Source organism: Bufo gargarizans, chromosome 6 (genome assembly GCF_014858855.1).
Source record: "Bufo gargarizans isolate SCDJY-AF-19 chromosome 6, ASM1485885v1, whole genome shotgun sequence".
Taxonomy (NCBI): Eukaryota; Metazoa; Chordata; class Amphibia; order Anura; family Bufonidae; genus Bufo; species Bufo gargarizans.
Genome location: NC_058085.1, coordinates 93,111,276 through 93,129,164, shown reverse-complemented (window position 1 = coordinate 93,129,164; position 17,889 = coordinate 93,111,276). Strand labels below are relative to the sequence as shown.

Below are 17,889 nucleotides of genomic sequence, written 5' to 3'. Positions count from 1 at the left end.
TATTTGTTCCAATAACGCTTGTCCCTCCATATACCTGCAGTATCGCAGCAGAACCGCACACAACTGCTGCACAATACAAATGCACTATAATATACTTTCTATATTAGAAAGTATATTATAGGTATATCACACCCCTGCCTTAATCAGTATTTTTTTGGGGCAACAGGTATATCACACCAGTTGCAATTAGTTGTTCCAACAGCGTTTGTCCCTCTGTATAGCTGCCGTATCGCAGCAGAACCGCACACAACTGCTGCACAGCACAAATGTACTATAATATACTTTCTATGTTAGAAAGTATATTATAAGTATATCACACCCCTCAGTATGTTACACCTATCGATAGCACACCTATACCAGTCCTTTAAAAGGTCTTTTGTGGCCCTATTAGCTAGCGTTTGGTGTCCCTAACAGCCTGTGCCCACTCCACACAGCAACCTCTCCCTACACTGGCAAAACACTGAATGTAAAATCGTTGCCAAGTCGGGTTCTGTTATAGGGTGGGGGTGTGTCCATGTGCTGAAACATCTCAATTGGCTGTCCTGTCCCACCTGATGGATGTGTCATGGGTCAAAGTTCAGCGCAATGCCATAGGTTTGCATGTTCGGCGAATCGCGAACGAGCAAAGTTCGCTGCGAAAGAAGCGCTTGGCAAACCGCAAGGCCATCTCTTATTGCCTCCTTTGCTGGCTAGATTCATTTTTCCATCACATTATACACTGCTAGTTTCCATGGTTACGTCCACCTAGCAGTCCATCAGCCGTGGCCGTGCTTGCACACTATAGGAAAAAGAACTGGCCTCTCTGATGGCCGGGACCATGGGAGTGCACATAGGCACACATACACATCCACTGTTGGGTGGTCATAACCCCTGGAAATGAGCAGTGTATAATGTGATGGAAAAGTGAATCAAGCCAGCAAAGGAGGCAATATGGACAATCACAATACATTAGTAAGTGCCTTGTATTAACTTTCTCTGCATGATAAATGCCAGTTGCTGAAGTGACACAACCTCTTCCAGGTGTCCATGTTTTTTCTGGCATGCTTCTGGATCAACATGTTTAGGAATAAGAATCCTATTCATACCAAAAGTAGGATAAGAAGGGTGGCATGACAGCAATAATTGTGCTCCAGACTAAGAAAAAATAAACAGGAGCCATTGGCTCCTAAACTGAAAAATTTAGAAGCCAAATTATATTTTTAGTCGCCAAATTAAAAATATATATAATTATAATAATTTAAAAAAAAAGACTTGGAGAAGATGAGACGCAGGTCACAGTAGTGAGCCAGCACTACATATAGGAGAATACAGCACCACATAGCTCTCACATCCAGTGACATCTCCTGTCAAGTAGACCTTCTCTTTCCTCTTCTCCTCCATTTTAATCAGACCTCCATGACAAAGTCTTTCAGCCGCATCTCATCTCTACAGAGTTTGTTAAAGACACGTTAGATTTTTCAGATTTTCCATTAACCCCCCCCCCCCCCATCCTGGTGTCCTAACAATGTCATCGTGCTTTCATTTCCAATAGTGTGCCTGTGGTGCTCCCCAATGCCCCAGGTACTATACTGCTGAAAGAATAGTGACCCCACTAGAAATAATGTCCCTATAGTGTCTACAGCAATTATAAATGCCCAGTAATAATAATAAAACCTTAGATTAATTCCCCCACACACACTGTCCACACATAGTAATTTCCCCCTCACGTAGTAGAAATATGCTCCACAGTAGTAATTTCCTCCCATACTGTCCCCCAGTGCCACCCTTACGGCCAGTAATGTCCCCCAGTGCCACCCTTACGGCCAGTAATGTCCCCCAGTGCCCCCCTTACGGCCAGTAATGTCCCCCAGTGCCCCCCTTACGACCAGTAATGTCCCCCAGTGCCCCCCTTACGGCCCGTAATGTCTCCCCAGTGTTCCCCTAATGGCCAGTAATGTGCCCCCTTACTGCCCGTAATATATCCCCCCAGTGCACCCTAATGACCAGTAATGTCCCCCCAGTGTCCCCTTTATGGCCAGTAATGTCCCCCCAGTGCCGCCCTTATGGCCAGTAATGTCCCCCCAGTGCCCCCCTTACGGCCAGTAATATTTTACTACCAGAAGACACTGGACTAGAGTACACATAGTACAGACATATACTACACACTACATCAGGGGTTAGCAACCCCCGGCACTCCCGCTGTTATGAAACTACAACCCCCAGCATGCTTTATTCATTTCTATGGGAGTTACAAGAACAGCCAAGCAAGTAGGCATGCTGGGAGTTGTAGTTTCACCACAGCTGAAGTGCCAGAGGTTGCTGATCCCTGCATTACATCATGTACATGGGGGAGCATAGAGAGGTGTCAGTCATCCCTGGCCTTAAGCAGGAGGATGGAGAGAGTTGGGATGATGAGGATTATCCTCTCCTCCTCAGTGCACTGGGGGTGGCAGCGCCGCTTGTGTTCGCGGGCACATACGTGCGTCGTATACACATGACTGGCCGCAGCACCAGCCTCGCCTCTGCTTCGGAGTCACGTGACTAGCGCTCGTCACGTGACCCTGCGCCGCCGGAAGGTCCTCACCGCGCACGCGCTGTGTAGTCATGGCCGCTGTGTGGCTGCTGCTGCTCCCTTTGCTGCTGTCACCCCGGGGAGGGGACGCGGCCGGGCTTCCCCATGGAGACTCCTTCCAAGAAGAGCTGCTCCTCACCCCGCTGCGCTCCGGGGATATCGCCGCCACCTTCCAGTTCCGCACCCGCCTGGACTCGGACCTGCGGCAGGAGAGAGGTGACAGCCCTTCTGTACATCCGTGTGCGGCTCACACAAGGCGGTGTAGCAGAGCTGAGAATGTCACCTGATGACCTGCTGCCCCCTAGCAGGCCATAGAGTATATTGGGGGGGGGGGGGGGGCAGAGATTTTGGTGCAACTGTGACGCCCTCGTTGCACCAAGATCATTTTCTCTGGAATGCCACTCCAAGCCTATAGTAAAGGCATGGATTTCTCTGGTGTGGGCACTGATTGGGTTGGGGGAAACAAGTTACTATGGAGGGATGTGGTGACGGGTCCCCACTTCCTGGCCCCAGCCTGACACACAGGAGATGCCCGCTCAGTGGACTCAGCCAGTGATTGGCGTGGCTAAGCGGGCATCTCCTACCACCTTCTGTGTCTCAAGCTTAGGCCCAGGAAGTGGACACCAGCAGAGACCGGGCAGAACAGCAGTGGTGGGGGGATCCATATTTAACCCATTCTGCTTATTGTCTAAAAAAAAAACCTGCTTGTTAACTCTTTCCTGGCTCTCTGTGATGCCCATATATGCCCTGTCTTAGTCGTTGGTATCTACTGGCTCCGTTCTGCATTTCTACAGATATTTCTTTCTTTCAGTTTCTCACTACAGGTTGTTCCCTAAAGTTCTTGGCCAAGTGATCTGGAAGTACTCCATCCAGGAGCTGCATCTGTCCTTCACGCAGGGGTTCTGGCATACAAGATCCTGGGGGCAGCCCCTCCTGCAGGCACCTGCCGGGGCCGAGCTCTGGGTCTGGTTTCAGGAGTCTGTCAAAGAGTAAGTCCCCAGTGTAGAGGAGAAGGTGTGAAAGGGGTTGTCCGGCGAGGGCGTATGGACGCCTCTGTGGAGGATTTTGTGTGACCAATTATTATTGTATGCAGGGGCGGACTGGGAACTAAAAGTGGCCCCATGTTCTAGGAGGGTCCAAACTGATGGAAGATGGGGCGACATTAGTAGGTGGGTCAGCAATACCACAGTGCAGCACAATATATTGCCCAGCAGAACCAAATACCACAGTTCAGCACAATATACCGCCCCAGCAGAACCAAATACCACAGTGCAGCACAATATACTGCTCCAGCAGAACCAAATACCACAGTGCAGCACAATATACTGCCCCAGCAGAACCAAATACCACAGTTCAGCACAATATACCGCCCCAGCAGAACCAAATACCACAGTGCAGCCCAATATACCGCCCCAGCAGAACCAAATACCACAGTGCAGCACAATATACCGCCCCAGCAGAACCAAATACCACAGTGCAGCACAATATACTGCCCCAGCAGAACCAAATACCACAGTGCAGCACAATATACCGCCCCAGCAGAACCAAATACCACAGTGCAGCACAATATACTGCCCCAGCAGAACCAAATACCACAGTGCAGCACAATATACCGCCCCAGCAGAACCAAATACCACAGTGCAGCACAATATACCGCCCCAGCAGAACCAAATACCACAGTGCAGCACAATATACCGCCCCAGCAGAACCAAATACCACAGTGCAGCACAATATACCGCCCCAGCAGAACCAAATACCACAGTGCAGCACAATATAATGCCCCAGCAGAACCAAATACCACAGTGCAGCACAATATACCACCCCAGCAGAACTAATTAACACAGTGCAGCACAAAATACTGCCACCCTCGCCACAGTATTCAACTGTACCCACGTCCTGAGGACAGTGATACAGTTGTGGCCGTTGGCCAGGAGCATAAGTACCTGATGCTTTTAGCATTAATGCTATAAACATCAGATCATTTCTACTCAGCGCGGGACAGTGAAGAGGGCTCGGGCGCCCCCCTGGGTTTCAGCGCTCCGAGAAATTTCCCTGTAGGGTCTATGCCCTTGATTGTATGGTTATGCGTTCGTAGGAATGTGCCTGTGTAATATTGGGTTTCCCTGCAGCTTCACCCATCAGGATTGGTAACTTGGTAAATCCAATGTGCATTTACAGAGGCTCTGCTTGTATACGACCCTGTGTACTCCTCACTTATACATGATGTATAGATTGATCCTCTGCTTTGGTAATGGTAATTGGTAGAGGCCATGTCTTTTTTTAATGTTGGGGTTTTGTTTGTAATTTCAGTGTGGACAAAAACTGGAAGGAGCTGACGAACATCCTCTCGGGAATCTTCTGCGCCTCGCTAAACTTCATAGACTCCACTAACACCGTGACTCCGACTGCGTCCTTCAAGCCTCTGGGACTGGCCAATGGTCAGTATATACAGACGTGGACAAAATTGTTGGTACCCTTTGGTCAATGAAAGAAAAAGTCACAATGGTCACAGAAATAACTTTAATCTGACAAAAGTAATAATAAATTAAAATTCTATAAATGTTAACCAATGAAAGTCAGACATTGTTTTTCAACCATGCTTCAACAGAATTATGTAAAAAAATAAACTCATGAAACAGGCATGGACAAAAATGATGGTACCCCTAGAAAACACAGAACATAATGTGACCAAAGGGACATGTTAATTCAAGGTGTGTCCACTAATTAGCATCACAGGTGTCTACAACCTTGTAATCAGCCATTGGGCCTATATATATGGCTCCAGGTAATCACTGTGTTGTTTGGTGATATGGTGTGTACCACACTCGACATGGACCAGAGGAAGCAAAGGAAAGAGCTGTCTCAAGAGATCAGAAAGAAAATTATAGACAAGCATGTTAAAGGTAAAGGCTATAAGACCATCTCCAAGCAACTAGATGTTCCTGTGAGTACAGTTGCACATATTATTCATAAGTTTAAGATCCATGGGACTGTAGCCAACCTCCCTGGACGTGGCCGCAGGAGGAAAATTGATGACAAATCTAAGAGACGGATAATCCGAATGGTAACAAAAGAGCCTAGAAAGACTTCTAAAGAGATTCAAGGTGAACTTCATGCTCAAGGAACATCAGTGTCAGATCGCACCATCCGTCGTTGTTTGAGCCAAAGTGGACTACATGGGAGACGACCAAGGAGGACACCATTGTTGAAAACGAATCATAAAAAAGCAAGACTGGAATATGCCAAACTACATGTTGACAAGCCACAAAGCTTCTGGGAGAATGTCCTGTGGACAGATGAGACAAAAATCGAAGTTTTTGCCAAGGCACATCAGCTGTATGTTCACAGACGAAAAAATGAAGCATATCAAGAAAAGAACACTGTCCCTACTGTGAAACATGGAGGAGGCTCTGTTATGTTCTGGGGCTGCTTTGCTGCGTCTGGCACAGGGTGTCTTGAATCTGTGCAGGGTACAATGAAATCTCAAGACTATCAAGGAATTCTAGAGAGAAATGTACTAGCCAGTGTCAGAAAGCTTGGTCTCAGTCGCAGGTCATGGGTCTTGCAACAGGACAATGACCCAAAACACACCGCTAAAAACACCCAAGAATGGCTAAGAGGAAAAAATTGGACTATTCTAAAGTGGCCTTCTATGAGCCCTGACCTCAATCCTATTGAGCATCTTTGGAAGGAGCTGAAACATGCAGTCTGGAAAAGGCACCCTTCAAACCGGACACAACTGGAGCAGTTTGCTCATGAGGAGTGGGCCAAAATACCTGCTGAGAGGTGCAGATGTCTCATTGACAGTTACAGGAAGCGTTTGATTGCAGTGATTGCCTCAAAAGGTTGCGCAACAAAATATTAAGTTAGGGGTACCATCATTTTTGTCCATGCCTGTTTCATGAGTTTATTTTTTTACATAATTCTGTTGAAGCATGGTTGAAAAACAATGTCTGACTTTCATTGGTTAACATTTATAGAATTTTAATTTATTATTACTTTTGTCAGATTAAAGTTATTTCTGTGACCATTGTGACTTTTTCTTTCATTGACCAAAGGGTACCAACAATTTTGTCCACGTCTGTAAACAGTCTGCACATAGTCCCCGGTTACGGGAGATAATTCACCAGAGGTGTCTGGCAGCAGTTTTTGCCTCTCTTCTCATTGAGAACACATGCACACTTAGCCAAACTAAGTGTGTATGAGGGACTCGGGAGACATAGCTGTCTGCTATTGGAGGTGTAAGGGCAGCTTATATGTTGGAATGATTCTAATCTGCCCATCTTGCAGTGACAGATCACCACCTTCTGCGATATGCCACCTTACCCAGGGAGATTGTGTGCACTGAGAACCTGACTCCATGGAAGAAGCTGCTGCCTTGTGGCTCCAAGGTAGCTACTTAGATATGTTATAAGATGATCCTATTAAGAGAGTGGATTCCAGGTATTAATTCCGTGTGTTCTGACCGCAGGTTGGCCTGGCTTCTCTGTTGGAGGCAGAGCGTCTGTATCACACCAGTTACCACTCCCAGTCTGTGCACATCCGACCAGTTTGTAGAGTAAGTGATATATAGTAGTATAAGGGTAAGAAAAACACTTACTGGTTTAAAATAGTTTCCCGGAGCAATAACGTGCATATGTTCTAGCGGGACCGCTGAGTCCGGTGATTGTCTGCAGCACGTCATCACTTCAGGAAAGCAAACAGCGGACACCACTGAAGCATCAGCGCTGGTTACTTAGGGGGTTTAAAGGAAATATGTCAGCAGAAAATGACCCATTGTTTAAAGGGGTTATCAGAGACTAATAAATGCCCCCCTATATGCCCGGGTCCATCACTGAATCTTGTGATACTTACCTGGCTCGCTGCGCCGCTCCTGGTCCCCGCACCACCGCTGCTGTTTCTCTCCGTGCGCGGATGAAAACATCCGGTGTCGGCGGGGAGCAGCCAGTTGCTGACGGTGACAGGGATGAGCCTCCCTAGCATGACCTGCAAGGATTGTCCTTGTCACCGCCTGCCATTGGCTGCTCCCGCTTCCCCCGGACACCGGATGTTTTCATCCGCGCACGCGGTGAAGCAGGTGCGGGGACCAGGAGCGACGCAGCGAGCCAGGTAAGTATATTCAGTTTGAGGGGCCCAGGCATATGGGGGCATTTGTTAGTCTCGGATAACCCCTTTAAATCAGGTTATGTCACACGCATTTTTTTTTCCTTTAGCTTTTTATGTCTCTGTAGTAAAAAAAATCTTAAAACCTGCAGTTTACATACTGGCCACTAGGCCTCTTGCACTTGTCTTATTTTTGTCCATATTTGTGAATGAGAATAGCCTTTTCTATTGATGGGAGTGCGAAAAAAGTGCAATGCTCGTGCAGACCTAAAATTTGATACGGCAAGTAGTGGTTCTGTGCCTCCGTTCCGCACAGACCTTGCCGATTGCGGACCTGTTCAAGTGAATGGGTCCGCGTCTGTGATGCGAGGTGCACACGGCCGGTGCCTGCATATTGCAGACCCACTGTTTGCTACCCGCAATACGTGCGCAGCTGAACAACGGCCGTGTACTGTAAGTCTGCACATCAGAGGAATAGGCATCCACATCTTAGGATAGCGAGTATTCTCTAGGAATGCGGTTTTTGTGATACTTCTTGATAACGATCCACAGTACGAAGAAAACAATCTCATTATTTTCTAGGATGCAGGATGCTCAGCGGTCTCCTGGGAGTTGAGACAAATGTTAACTGTGGTGTTTGACATGTATACCAACGGACTTGGGAAAAGAGGTATTCACATTTCTTATAATGATCGTATAATAGATGTGTGTAAGGTCCACCTCCTTTATGTACTGGTATGTAAGTGACCAGAACAAACCTGTCCCTATATGTGCAATATGCAAGTTTTCTGAAATCACGGCGTCCCTGTGATCCTGCATTTCTCTGCGCAGTTTCTATTTTCAATAACTGTCTCCCTGAATTCAGCTATCCTCTAACAGACCGGCTCCTTACACTTAGTCATTTCATCCTCTTACAGACTGGTCTCTCTTTAAGATGTTTGCCCGAACAGTAACTGAGCCTTGTCCTCTGGCTACTCACAGCAAGATCTATGTGGAGTCTGGATATGACGAGGTAGGACACTGTGTACACATGGAACCTGTCAGAAAATGTCCTGCGGTTTTAAATCACTTTTTTTATGTTTAACATATTTTTAAGCTGTTTTTAATGTTCCAACAAAAAACATAAAATCCTGAAGTTTTGTGCACTGGCTACTATATCTAACAATAGGCACCACTTTAAATGTATAGATCACTTTACTGCAGTTATCTGCTTATCTGTCATTCTAATCCTGTCTGTAAAGATATCACCTTTGTGTACAGATAAGACAGCATCCACCATTCACAATAGGTGATTGTCACAGCTTTCACACTAGCAAAAACTCTTCCGTTACTGATAATACAACAATCTGCATCTGTTATGAACGGATCCGGTTGTATTATCTTTAACATTGCCAAGACGGATCCGTCATGAACTCCATTGAAAGTGAATGGGGGACGTGTCCATTTTCTATTCTGTCCGTCCCCATTGACTTGCATTGTGGGTCATGACGGATCCGTTTTGTTCCGCATCCCAGGATGGAAAGCAAACTTCAGCATGCTGCTCTCCGATATGAGAACGGAACGGAATGAATTTTGGAGCATTCTGTTCTGTTCAGTTAGGTTTTGTCCCCATTGACAATTAATGGGGACAAAACGGAAGAGTTTTTTTCTGGTATTGAGACCCTATGATGGATCTCAATACCGTAAAATATTAACGCTAGTGTGAAAGTAGCCTTATCTATTCTTTCCTTTCCTTGTACAATGACCTCTGCACAGATCACAGAGCATGCCTAGAAAACTCTCCCATAGAAATCAATAGGGTCCCCTCCTGTACATTGCGTCCATGGCCCATGTGACTGCCGTAAAGCAATTTTCTTACCGATTTCTAAATTCTGTTGAGATCAGCTCAGGCAAGATGGCCGCCCCCATAATCATGTTCATGAAATAGAATAAATCTGAATCAGAAAATAAAAACAGATTAGAAAAAAATGTATATGTGCTACCATCTGGTTTTAACTGGCAGATAACATTTTTGGTGACACATTTCACAGTTCAGCTTCCAGTTTCTAAACTGCCCTGGAAATAGGAAACATGGACTCTTGTTCTGGGCGACAAGTACACTTTTTTTTTTTTTTTTTTCTCTGGCGAGGTTTTCATACATGTGTAATTCAGGACGGGCCTTCCAGAGCAAGAGGTGTCCTCTCTGGCCAAGTCCTTGACAGAGGACCCCCCCCCCCTTCTGTTTTTTATTTATCTTTTTCAACTGGACATGGGTCTAGGCTGTCGAGTGTTCATTTTCAGGACGTGCTAACAACATGACTTTCTCCACCTTTCCAGAAAGAGATTGACCTGTTTGAAGTCACACCAAGTTCAGCTTTGGACATCACGGTTCCTGTCCATGGAAATCACAGGGTGTACACGTTGTATAATCTTCTAGAACCCGAATTTTTCAACACCTCTAGAAACGTGAATGTAGCACTAAAGTGGAAAGGAGGTTCTGATTCAGGTGAGAACTAAAAGACGTCAGGAACACTGATGGCACCCACTGCTGGTTCTGCCTCTATGACCCCCCGGCTATCAGCTGGGGGAGTGAGACTTCTCTGCAGAGGAAATGCGAGACATGGAGGCTTTGACGTCCACAGAGTACCAGCCACTTGTTGCAGATTCTGATTAGATGACTGCTGCTGACATCCATATTCTGTTACTATCTGATTGGGTTCTGGCTGCCCGGACCTCCACCGTCCTAAGAATCAAGGGTTTAGCGCTGTTCTGCTCGGTGGCTCTCCTGGTCACCAAGTAGTGTAGGGATCCGCAGCCCCTTTCACTTCAGTGGTGTCACCAAGTAGTGTAGGCATCCGCAGCCCCTTTGACTTCAGTGGTGTCACCAAGTAGTGTAGGCATCCGCAGCCCCTTTCACTTCAGTGGTGTCACCAAGTAGTGTAGGCATCCGCAGCCCCTTTGACTTCAGTGGTGTAACCAAGTAGTGTAGGCATCCGCAGCCCCTTTCACTTCAGTGGTGTCACCAAGTAGTGTAGGCATCCGCAGCCCCTTTCACTTCAGTGGTGTCACCAAGTAGTGTAGGCATCCGCAGCTCCTTTCACTTCAGTGGTGTCACCAAGTAGTGTAGGCATCCGCAGCCCCTTTCACTTCAGTGGTGTCACCAAGTAGTGTAGGCATCCGCAGCCCCTTTCACTTCAGTGGTGTCACCAAGTAGTGTAGGCATCCGCAGCCCCTTTCACTTCAGTGGTGTCACCAAGTAGTGTAGGCATCCGCAGCCCCTTTCACTTCAGTGGTGTCACCAAGTAGTGTAGGCATCCGCAGCCCCTTTCACTTCAGTGGTGTCACCAAGTAGTGTAGGCATCCGCAGCCCCTTTCACTTCAGTGGTGTCACCAAGTAGTGTAGGCATCCGCAGCTCCTTTCACTTCAGTGGTGCTGTGCTGCGGTTCTAGGCACTGGCGTGAATGGACTGTGACGCTAAACAGTGCTGCGTCTCTTGCTTCTCAGGACCGTATAGTTTAATTTGTGCCATTTTCACATAATATGCTGCATCTTATGACACAACTTATTTTAAACCTTATTCAAATTGGGGGGAAAAAACACATTAAATTAAACATGTGCATTTTTGTTTTAAATATTTGAGCACATTCCCCGACCATATTGTGACTGGAAAGGTTTTTGCGTTGACAATGTTGTATTTTGTCCTTACCTCTGTTGTATACCACTTCAATAATAGTAATGAGACCTTTTGTGTGTTTCCAACTTTTATCTCTGCCAGGTCAACCCCAGGCTCCCGTCTTCCATGCTGATCGTTATGTTAGTGGCTATGGCCTTCAGACTGGAGTGATTAATACCATGATTTATAACAATCATCCATTCAGGGCCTTTCCTGTCATGTTTCTGGAGACTGTTCCCTGGTACCTCCGTCTATACGTCCACACGCTGACCATAATTACCAAGGGCAAAGAGAATAAACCCAGTAAGTGCGCCAGGTTGGGAGATCTGTCATAAGTAAACCTGCTGCGATCATACACAAGTGCCCTCTCTTAGCTATAGCATAGTAGACTTGGTTGACTATCGGTGGTGACTGACCTGGAATGAGTAGATACCTAGGTAAGGCTGAGTTCACACCAGCGTTTAGCCTTTCCGTTCTCCTGCACCGTTATAGGAGCAGGAGAACGGAAAGGATGGATTGGGCACATAACTGAGCCGAGCGGAGCCTACGGACCCCATAGACTATAATGGGGTCCGTTAGGTTTACGCTCAGAAGATGATTTTGGAGCGGAGACGAAAGTACTGCATGTAGTGTAGGGATCCGCAGCCCCTTTCACTTCAGTGGTGCCCCCTCCCTCCCCTGGATTTAACTCATTGGTGGCCAGTGCGTGTTTTTTCACGGACCCATTGACTTGAAACACGGACGCGGATGAACAACGGTGCATTTTCCGAGTTTTCAACGGACCCATTGAAAGTAAATGGGTCCGCAGAAAATCACGGAAAACGGAACAACAGACACGAATGCACACAACGGTCGTGTGCATGAGGCCTTATTCCAACGATTGAGTACTCTAATAAGGAAAAAAAAAAAAAAATTTTCCTTTATAAAAACTCCCCTCCCCCCACCCCAATTCTATCAGGTTTCTCCCCACCCCATGTAAGCGCGCACTATGTCCTGACGATGTGTGTATGTCAGGATACAGCGCGGTGCGGGCTGGCGGGAGACCACGGAGCGGTGAGTAAAAGCAATCGCTTCACTCGCACTTTGGTTACACGGCACAAACGAATCCTCAATGCAAAGAATTTGTGTTTGAGGATTTTTTTGTGTTGAGTTACTCTATCTAATCAAGTAATCGTTTCAGCCCTACAATGGACCGAAGGGGGTTCGTAACCGTTAATATAGTTTTTACATGTTTACAAGAAGAGATTCCAACATGTTACTGTCATCTCTCGTCCTGTACATTTCACCGAAGCTTTTCTTTATGTTGTCTCCCCTCTTACCCATTCCATATCATTACGGTCATCTATTCCACTAGACATCTTTCAGTGACCCTTGGAAGGAAGGGGGGAACAAATGTGTTGTACATTTTAGTCTCTGCTTACAAAAGGGGTTTAACCACAGACCTGACTTTTAATGCCTTCTTTACATAACTTTAGGCTTTGGTGCAAAGTTGCCTGACAACTCCCCAAGATTGCAATATGCTGGGTGGAATTTTCAGAATGTCACAATGGTGTCTAGTTTCATAACGTATATGGAGATATACTATGGTTTTGCAATTCTAGTTTTGTGAAAATTGCCCCAGCAGTGAAAGGGTTAACAATATCTCGTCATTAGGGACTGGATATGGAACCTTCAATTTAATTTGACTTGGTTCACATGCAGTACTTGTGAATAGGAGTAAGGAGAGAAGCTGCTATTTCGGGTGGGAACCAAGAAGATAGGGACGTGCCTGAGCCTTAGGGTCTCCTGCTGCCACATACTCATTAGATTATGGGTGGCTCTTGACATTTGTCCTGTTTATTTTCCAGGTTATATCCACTATGTGCCAGCCAAGGATCGCCAGTGCCCCCATCTCTTAGAGATGTTAATCCAACTGCCACCTAATTCAGTCACTAAGATAAGCATCCAGTTTGAGAGGGCGCTGCTGAAGTGGACGGAGTACCCTCCGGACCCTAATCATGGATTCTATATCAGGTGAGGTACCTACACACTTTCCGATATTGCACGGTGGGGTTGCTTTTACAGCTTTTTTTTTTTTTTTTTGTGCTCTCCACATCATAAATTTCAATATTTTTCTTGGATAGTCTAAAGTTAAGGCCTCATGCATACGACGGTATGTATTTTGTGGTCCACAAAAAAACGGATCCGCAAAAAATACGGATGACGTCTGTGTTCATTGCATATTTTGTGGAACGGGGCAGCTGGCCCCTGATAGAACAGCACTATCCTTGTCTGTAATGCAGACAATAATAGGACATGTTATATTTTTTTCTTGGAATGCACACGGAGTAACTTCTGTTTGTATTGTGGACCCACTAAAAATGAATGGTTCCGTATACGGTCCGCCAAAAAACGGAACGGACACGGAAATAATATACGTTCATGTGCATGAGCCCTAAGTCAAAGCCTGGTCGCTTTCTACTGATTGCTTATGGGTCGCACAGTTTATTTTTATTTTTTATTAGTTCCCCATTACCTGTTGGTAGCCCACATTGGAGAAGGTTAGCTCCTGAGATTTGCCTCCTCATAAGCTTCATGTTTGTGCTGTGAGGAGGGTATGTAAGGGAGCATGCCCAATATCCTAACATGTCTCCTTGTATAGTCCTTCAGTACTGAGTGTCCTGATCCCCAGTGTAAGGAATGCGAAGACCGATGAGCTGGAAGCAAGCCCACTCTTCTCCACGATGTGAGTATTACTATCTGGACTTCTCATATTACTCTGAGGAGTAATGTCAGTTACCGGGAATCAGACTGCATGGTCAGAGGGAGGATATAGTATTATACAGAGGGTTACATTTTATTAAGAATGAGGAATGCACCAGATACAGGCATCTAACTATAATAAGGGAAATGATCATCGACCATGGTAAAACATACCTAAACCAAGGCTAAAATTACTTGTGTGCAACATGTAATAAGTTGGTGGAAGACAAGTGGTTGCTAGGCAATATGAAATAAGAAAATAAATGTATGTAACCTTAAAGGGGTATTCCGGTTATGACAAGTTATCCCTTCTACAACAGGATAGGGGATAACTGTGAGACTGTGGGGGGGTCCAGCAGCCGGTCGAAAAAGCGCACCCCTCCATTACGACGGCGCACTTTTCTGACCAGCCACTCCATCCGTTTCAGGGGGGCTCCACAGGTTACGGGGCCCCTCTTCTCATGATCGGTGGAGGTCCCAGCAGTAGGACCCCCCATCTATCTGATACTTGTTATAACCGGCTTTGTCCAAATAGCTTATTTATATGCCCCCCCCCCCCCCCCCCCCCTTCATTGGACCACCGTCTCTATTCACCAGAGTAGAAAGCCTCTGCAGACAGTGGCTCCCGTTGTATTATATGGTCATCGGTTCAGCTGGGTGGCATGTAGTGTCACGTTCCCCTGTAGGCTGGATGTCATGTGGGGACAGTTTCAGCTGTTAGACCCATGACCAATAACTGATCTCAAGCGGGTCTTTTTTCTGTTTGGCTGTGATGCGTGTAGTGAACGCATCTGTACTTATCCTGACCCGTTCATTTCAATGGGTCTGTGTACATTTTTCACGCATCATCTTTGCATTCAGGAAAAATCGCAACATATTGTGTGGTTTTCATGTAGCTCTGGCCCCACGTGAATGGGACTTGCGTAGAAGGCATCCAGATGCAGCTGATGGTTACTAGGAGATGTAGATTTTTCTTCACTTGCGTGAAAAAACGCATGCAATCTAGATACAATCCGGGCAGAAAAACTGCACACACTGAACGCAATGGCAGAAAAAAGAGATTCGACTTGCTTGCAAAACATCCGTTTTTCCCTGATCAGATCCTGCGTCATTCCATATCACTCATGTGAAAGAGGCCTAACCTAGGAAACAGCAGAAATTGGTATCAAAGAACCAAGTAATATTCTCCAATCCTGTGCCGTCCTCATGCTGAGGCTTTCCTGCAGGTCTCTACCAGGTGTGGAGTGTTGAATTCCCTCCCTAGTCCATTGTGTCTATGGCACTTGGTGGCTGCTGTAAATGCTGTTAACAGCTCAGGCAAGATGGCCGCCCCCATAATCTCATGCAGAAGTAGAAATCTACAGTCAGAAAATAAAAACTGATTAGAAAAAAAAGAATGTCACAATCTTATTTTAATTGGCAGAAGGAGTTATAGGTGACCCGTTCCCTTTGAAGAGCCGTAGACAACTACAATAACTGAAATTTCATGGCCAATTTCCTGAGAACTTCCTTCTCTTATTCTCCATTTTGCTCATTGCCAGATTCCCATCCTCTGATGATTCCGGTTACTTCATGCGGCTGTACACTGAACCCTTACTGGTGAACCTTCCTACTCCTGACTTCAGCATGCCCTATAATGTCATCTGTCTGACTTGCACTGTGGTGGCCGTGGGCTACGGCTCTTTCTACAACCTCCTCACCAGGACTTTTCAAGTGGAGGACAATAAGAAGGGTGGACTGGCCAAGAAGATAGCCAACATCATCCGCAGATTACGTGGTGTCGCACCTCTATGATGATGGGATGGAGCCTATTTCTACTCAGGCCCAACCATCACTTGCCGTGCCCATCAGTATCTCTGACTCGAGACCTGAATTCTTGGCTGTCATGTTAAGAGTTTTACAGGATTAAAGGGGTTGAGCAGTGGCGTAATATTGATGACTAGTGTTGGGCGAACCTGTTTTTTAAGTTCTATGTCCAAAGTTCGGGTTCGGGTTATCGAAGAATCCTGTTCTGGATTCCAAATTCCGTTATGGTCCGTGGTAGCAGAATCCATATCCCGAACTTTGGACGCAGAACTTTAAAAACAAGTTCGCTCAACACTATTGGTGACCTATCGTTAGGACAGGTCATCAATATCAGATCGGCGGGGGCCTGACCCTGCACCCCTGCCAGTCGGCTTTTTAAAGAGGTTGCAGCTCTCATGAATGGCACGAGCAGTAATTACACTGCACCGCCGCTACAAAGGAGACTGCACACAGATAACCTTAGAAGAGAAAGCAGCGCTCACATGAGCACCACAGCTGTTCGGTGGGTGTGCCAGATTCTGGACTCCTGCCAATCTGATATTGATGAAGGCTTTTTTTTTTTTTTGTATAAACCCTTTTTACGTGCTATAAATGACTTGCTATGGATTTGTATGAATGTTGGGTAGAGGACCACTAAACATTGCTTTGTCCCACATGTTAATGGGACATTGTACATACAGCAAAAAGTCCTTATACACACTGGATGTACAGGACAAACAAAATCGCCGTTCAGTTACTTTTATTCAGGTCGAACGAGGATAAATAAATAATCCATGACTTAATATAGAAAATATTAAAAATCCATTTTGCCTTATGACCGATCAGCAAGATTGGCAAGCGTTTGACAAAAGGGACGCACCCTCGAAATGTTGCGAGGCAGGTGCGATATGCTGGCCGGCTCCTGGTGAACATGGTTGATAACACAGACGATTCCTGGATGAAGACAGTTATTCCAGATCATATGGGCTCAGGTTTTTAATATTTTCTATATGCATGAGTTTCAACTGATATCATAATGACGGTTGGGAAGAGGTATGGGATTTTATGGGTATTTATTTAATAGGCTGAGATCCATGAGCTAATGCCACCATTGACTGGCAGGATGACGAGGCTTTGGAGCTGGGTAGTAGATCACAAAGAAGTACCAAGGGCTCGGGCACATAACTAGCCATGCATGATCTGTGTGCTTCAGCTCCTGGATCTCCACTGATAATCTGTTCTGATAACAAGCTGTGAGTCAACCTTCGAAAAATGTACAGAAAGTAATACAGACCTAATACATCCAGATTTTTATATTTAAAGGGAATTTGTCAAAGTGATAGACCCATTTAACATAGGACTTGTACAAGATGGTGTGCCCACCTGCACCTTCTTAAGCCTCATGAAAACGGCTGTGGCCTGTATTGCGGATTCGCAATATGCAGGCATCGGCCATTTGTGCACTGCATCACAGATGTGGGCCCATTCACTTGAATTGGTCCGCAATCTGGAAGGTCAGTTTGGACCCGAGGCACAAAACCCCACGGAAGTACTACTTTCTCTTTGGGCCTCCGCACCGCAAAAAAAAATAGAACATGTTCTATTTTTTTGTGGTGTGGACGGATCACGTACCTATTCAAGTTGAATGGGTCTGGAACCGTCACGGCATCTGCACGGATAATGCCCGTGCATTGGGGACTGCAAATTTTGGTCCCCAATGCACGGAATGGCCGTGTGCATGAGGCCTTACATGGTTACTTCAGTGCACCATATGGTCCCACTCAGTTGACTAGCAGGCTACACGCTTTACATATAATGAATGCACTACGTTAAAGGGGATGGTCACCCTGATAAATTCCCTTTAAAGGTATTGTCTGCTTCTTACTATTGATGACCTAGCCTCAGAATAGGTCATCAATATCAGATTGGCGGGGGTCCGACTCCCAGCACCCCCACCGATCAGCTGTTTGAAGAGAAGGCAGCGCTCATACAAGTGCTGACTTCTCTGCTCTGTTTACCTGCTCGCCACAGCAATTGCACTGGTGAGCAGGTGTA

At 46.1% G+C, this 17,889-nt stretch overlaps 1 protein-coding gene across 1 annotated transcript; it reads left to right on the top strand.

Annotated features, from left to right (window-relative positions):
• The first annotated feature begins 2,557 nt into the window (after positions 1-2,557).
• PIGT (phosphatidylinositol glycan anchor biosynthesis class T) lies at positions 2,558-17,799 on the top strand. The gene is made up of 12 exons (XM_044296521.1): positions 2,558-2,767; positions 3,363-3,540; positions 4,862-4,989; positions 6,842-6,942; positions 7,023-7,109; positions 8,237-8,324; positions 8,572-8,666; positions 9,971-10,139; positions 11,410-11,610; positions 13,155-13,320; positions 13,949-14,032; positions 15,591-17,799. The coding sequence occupies exons 1-12, from the start codon at positions 2,584-2,586 to the stop codon at positions 15,841-15,843; spliced, it is 1,734 nt and encodes a 577-aa protein (XP_044152456.1). The 5' UTR covers positions 2,558-2,583; the 3' UTR covers positions 15,844-17,799.
• The last annotated feature ends 90 nt before the right edge of the window (positions 17,800-17,889 follow it).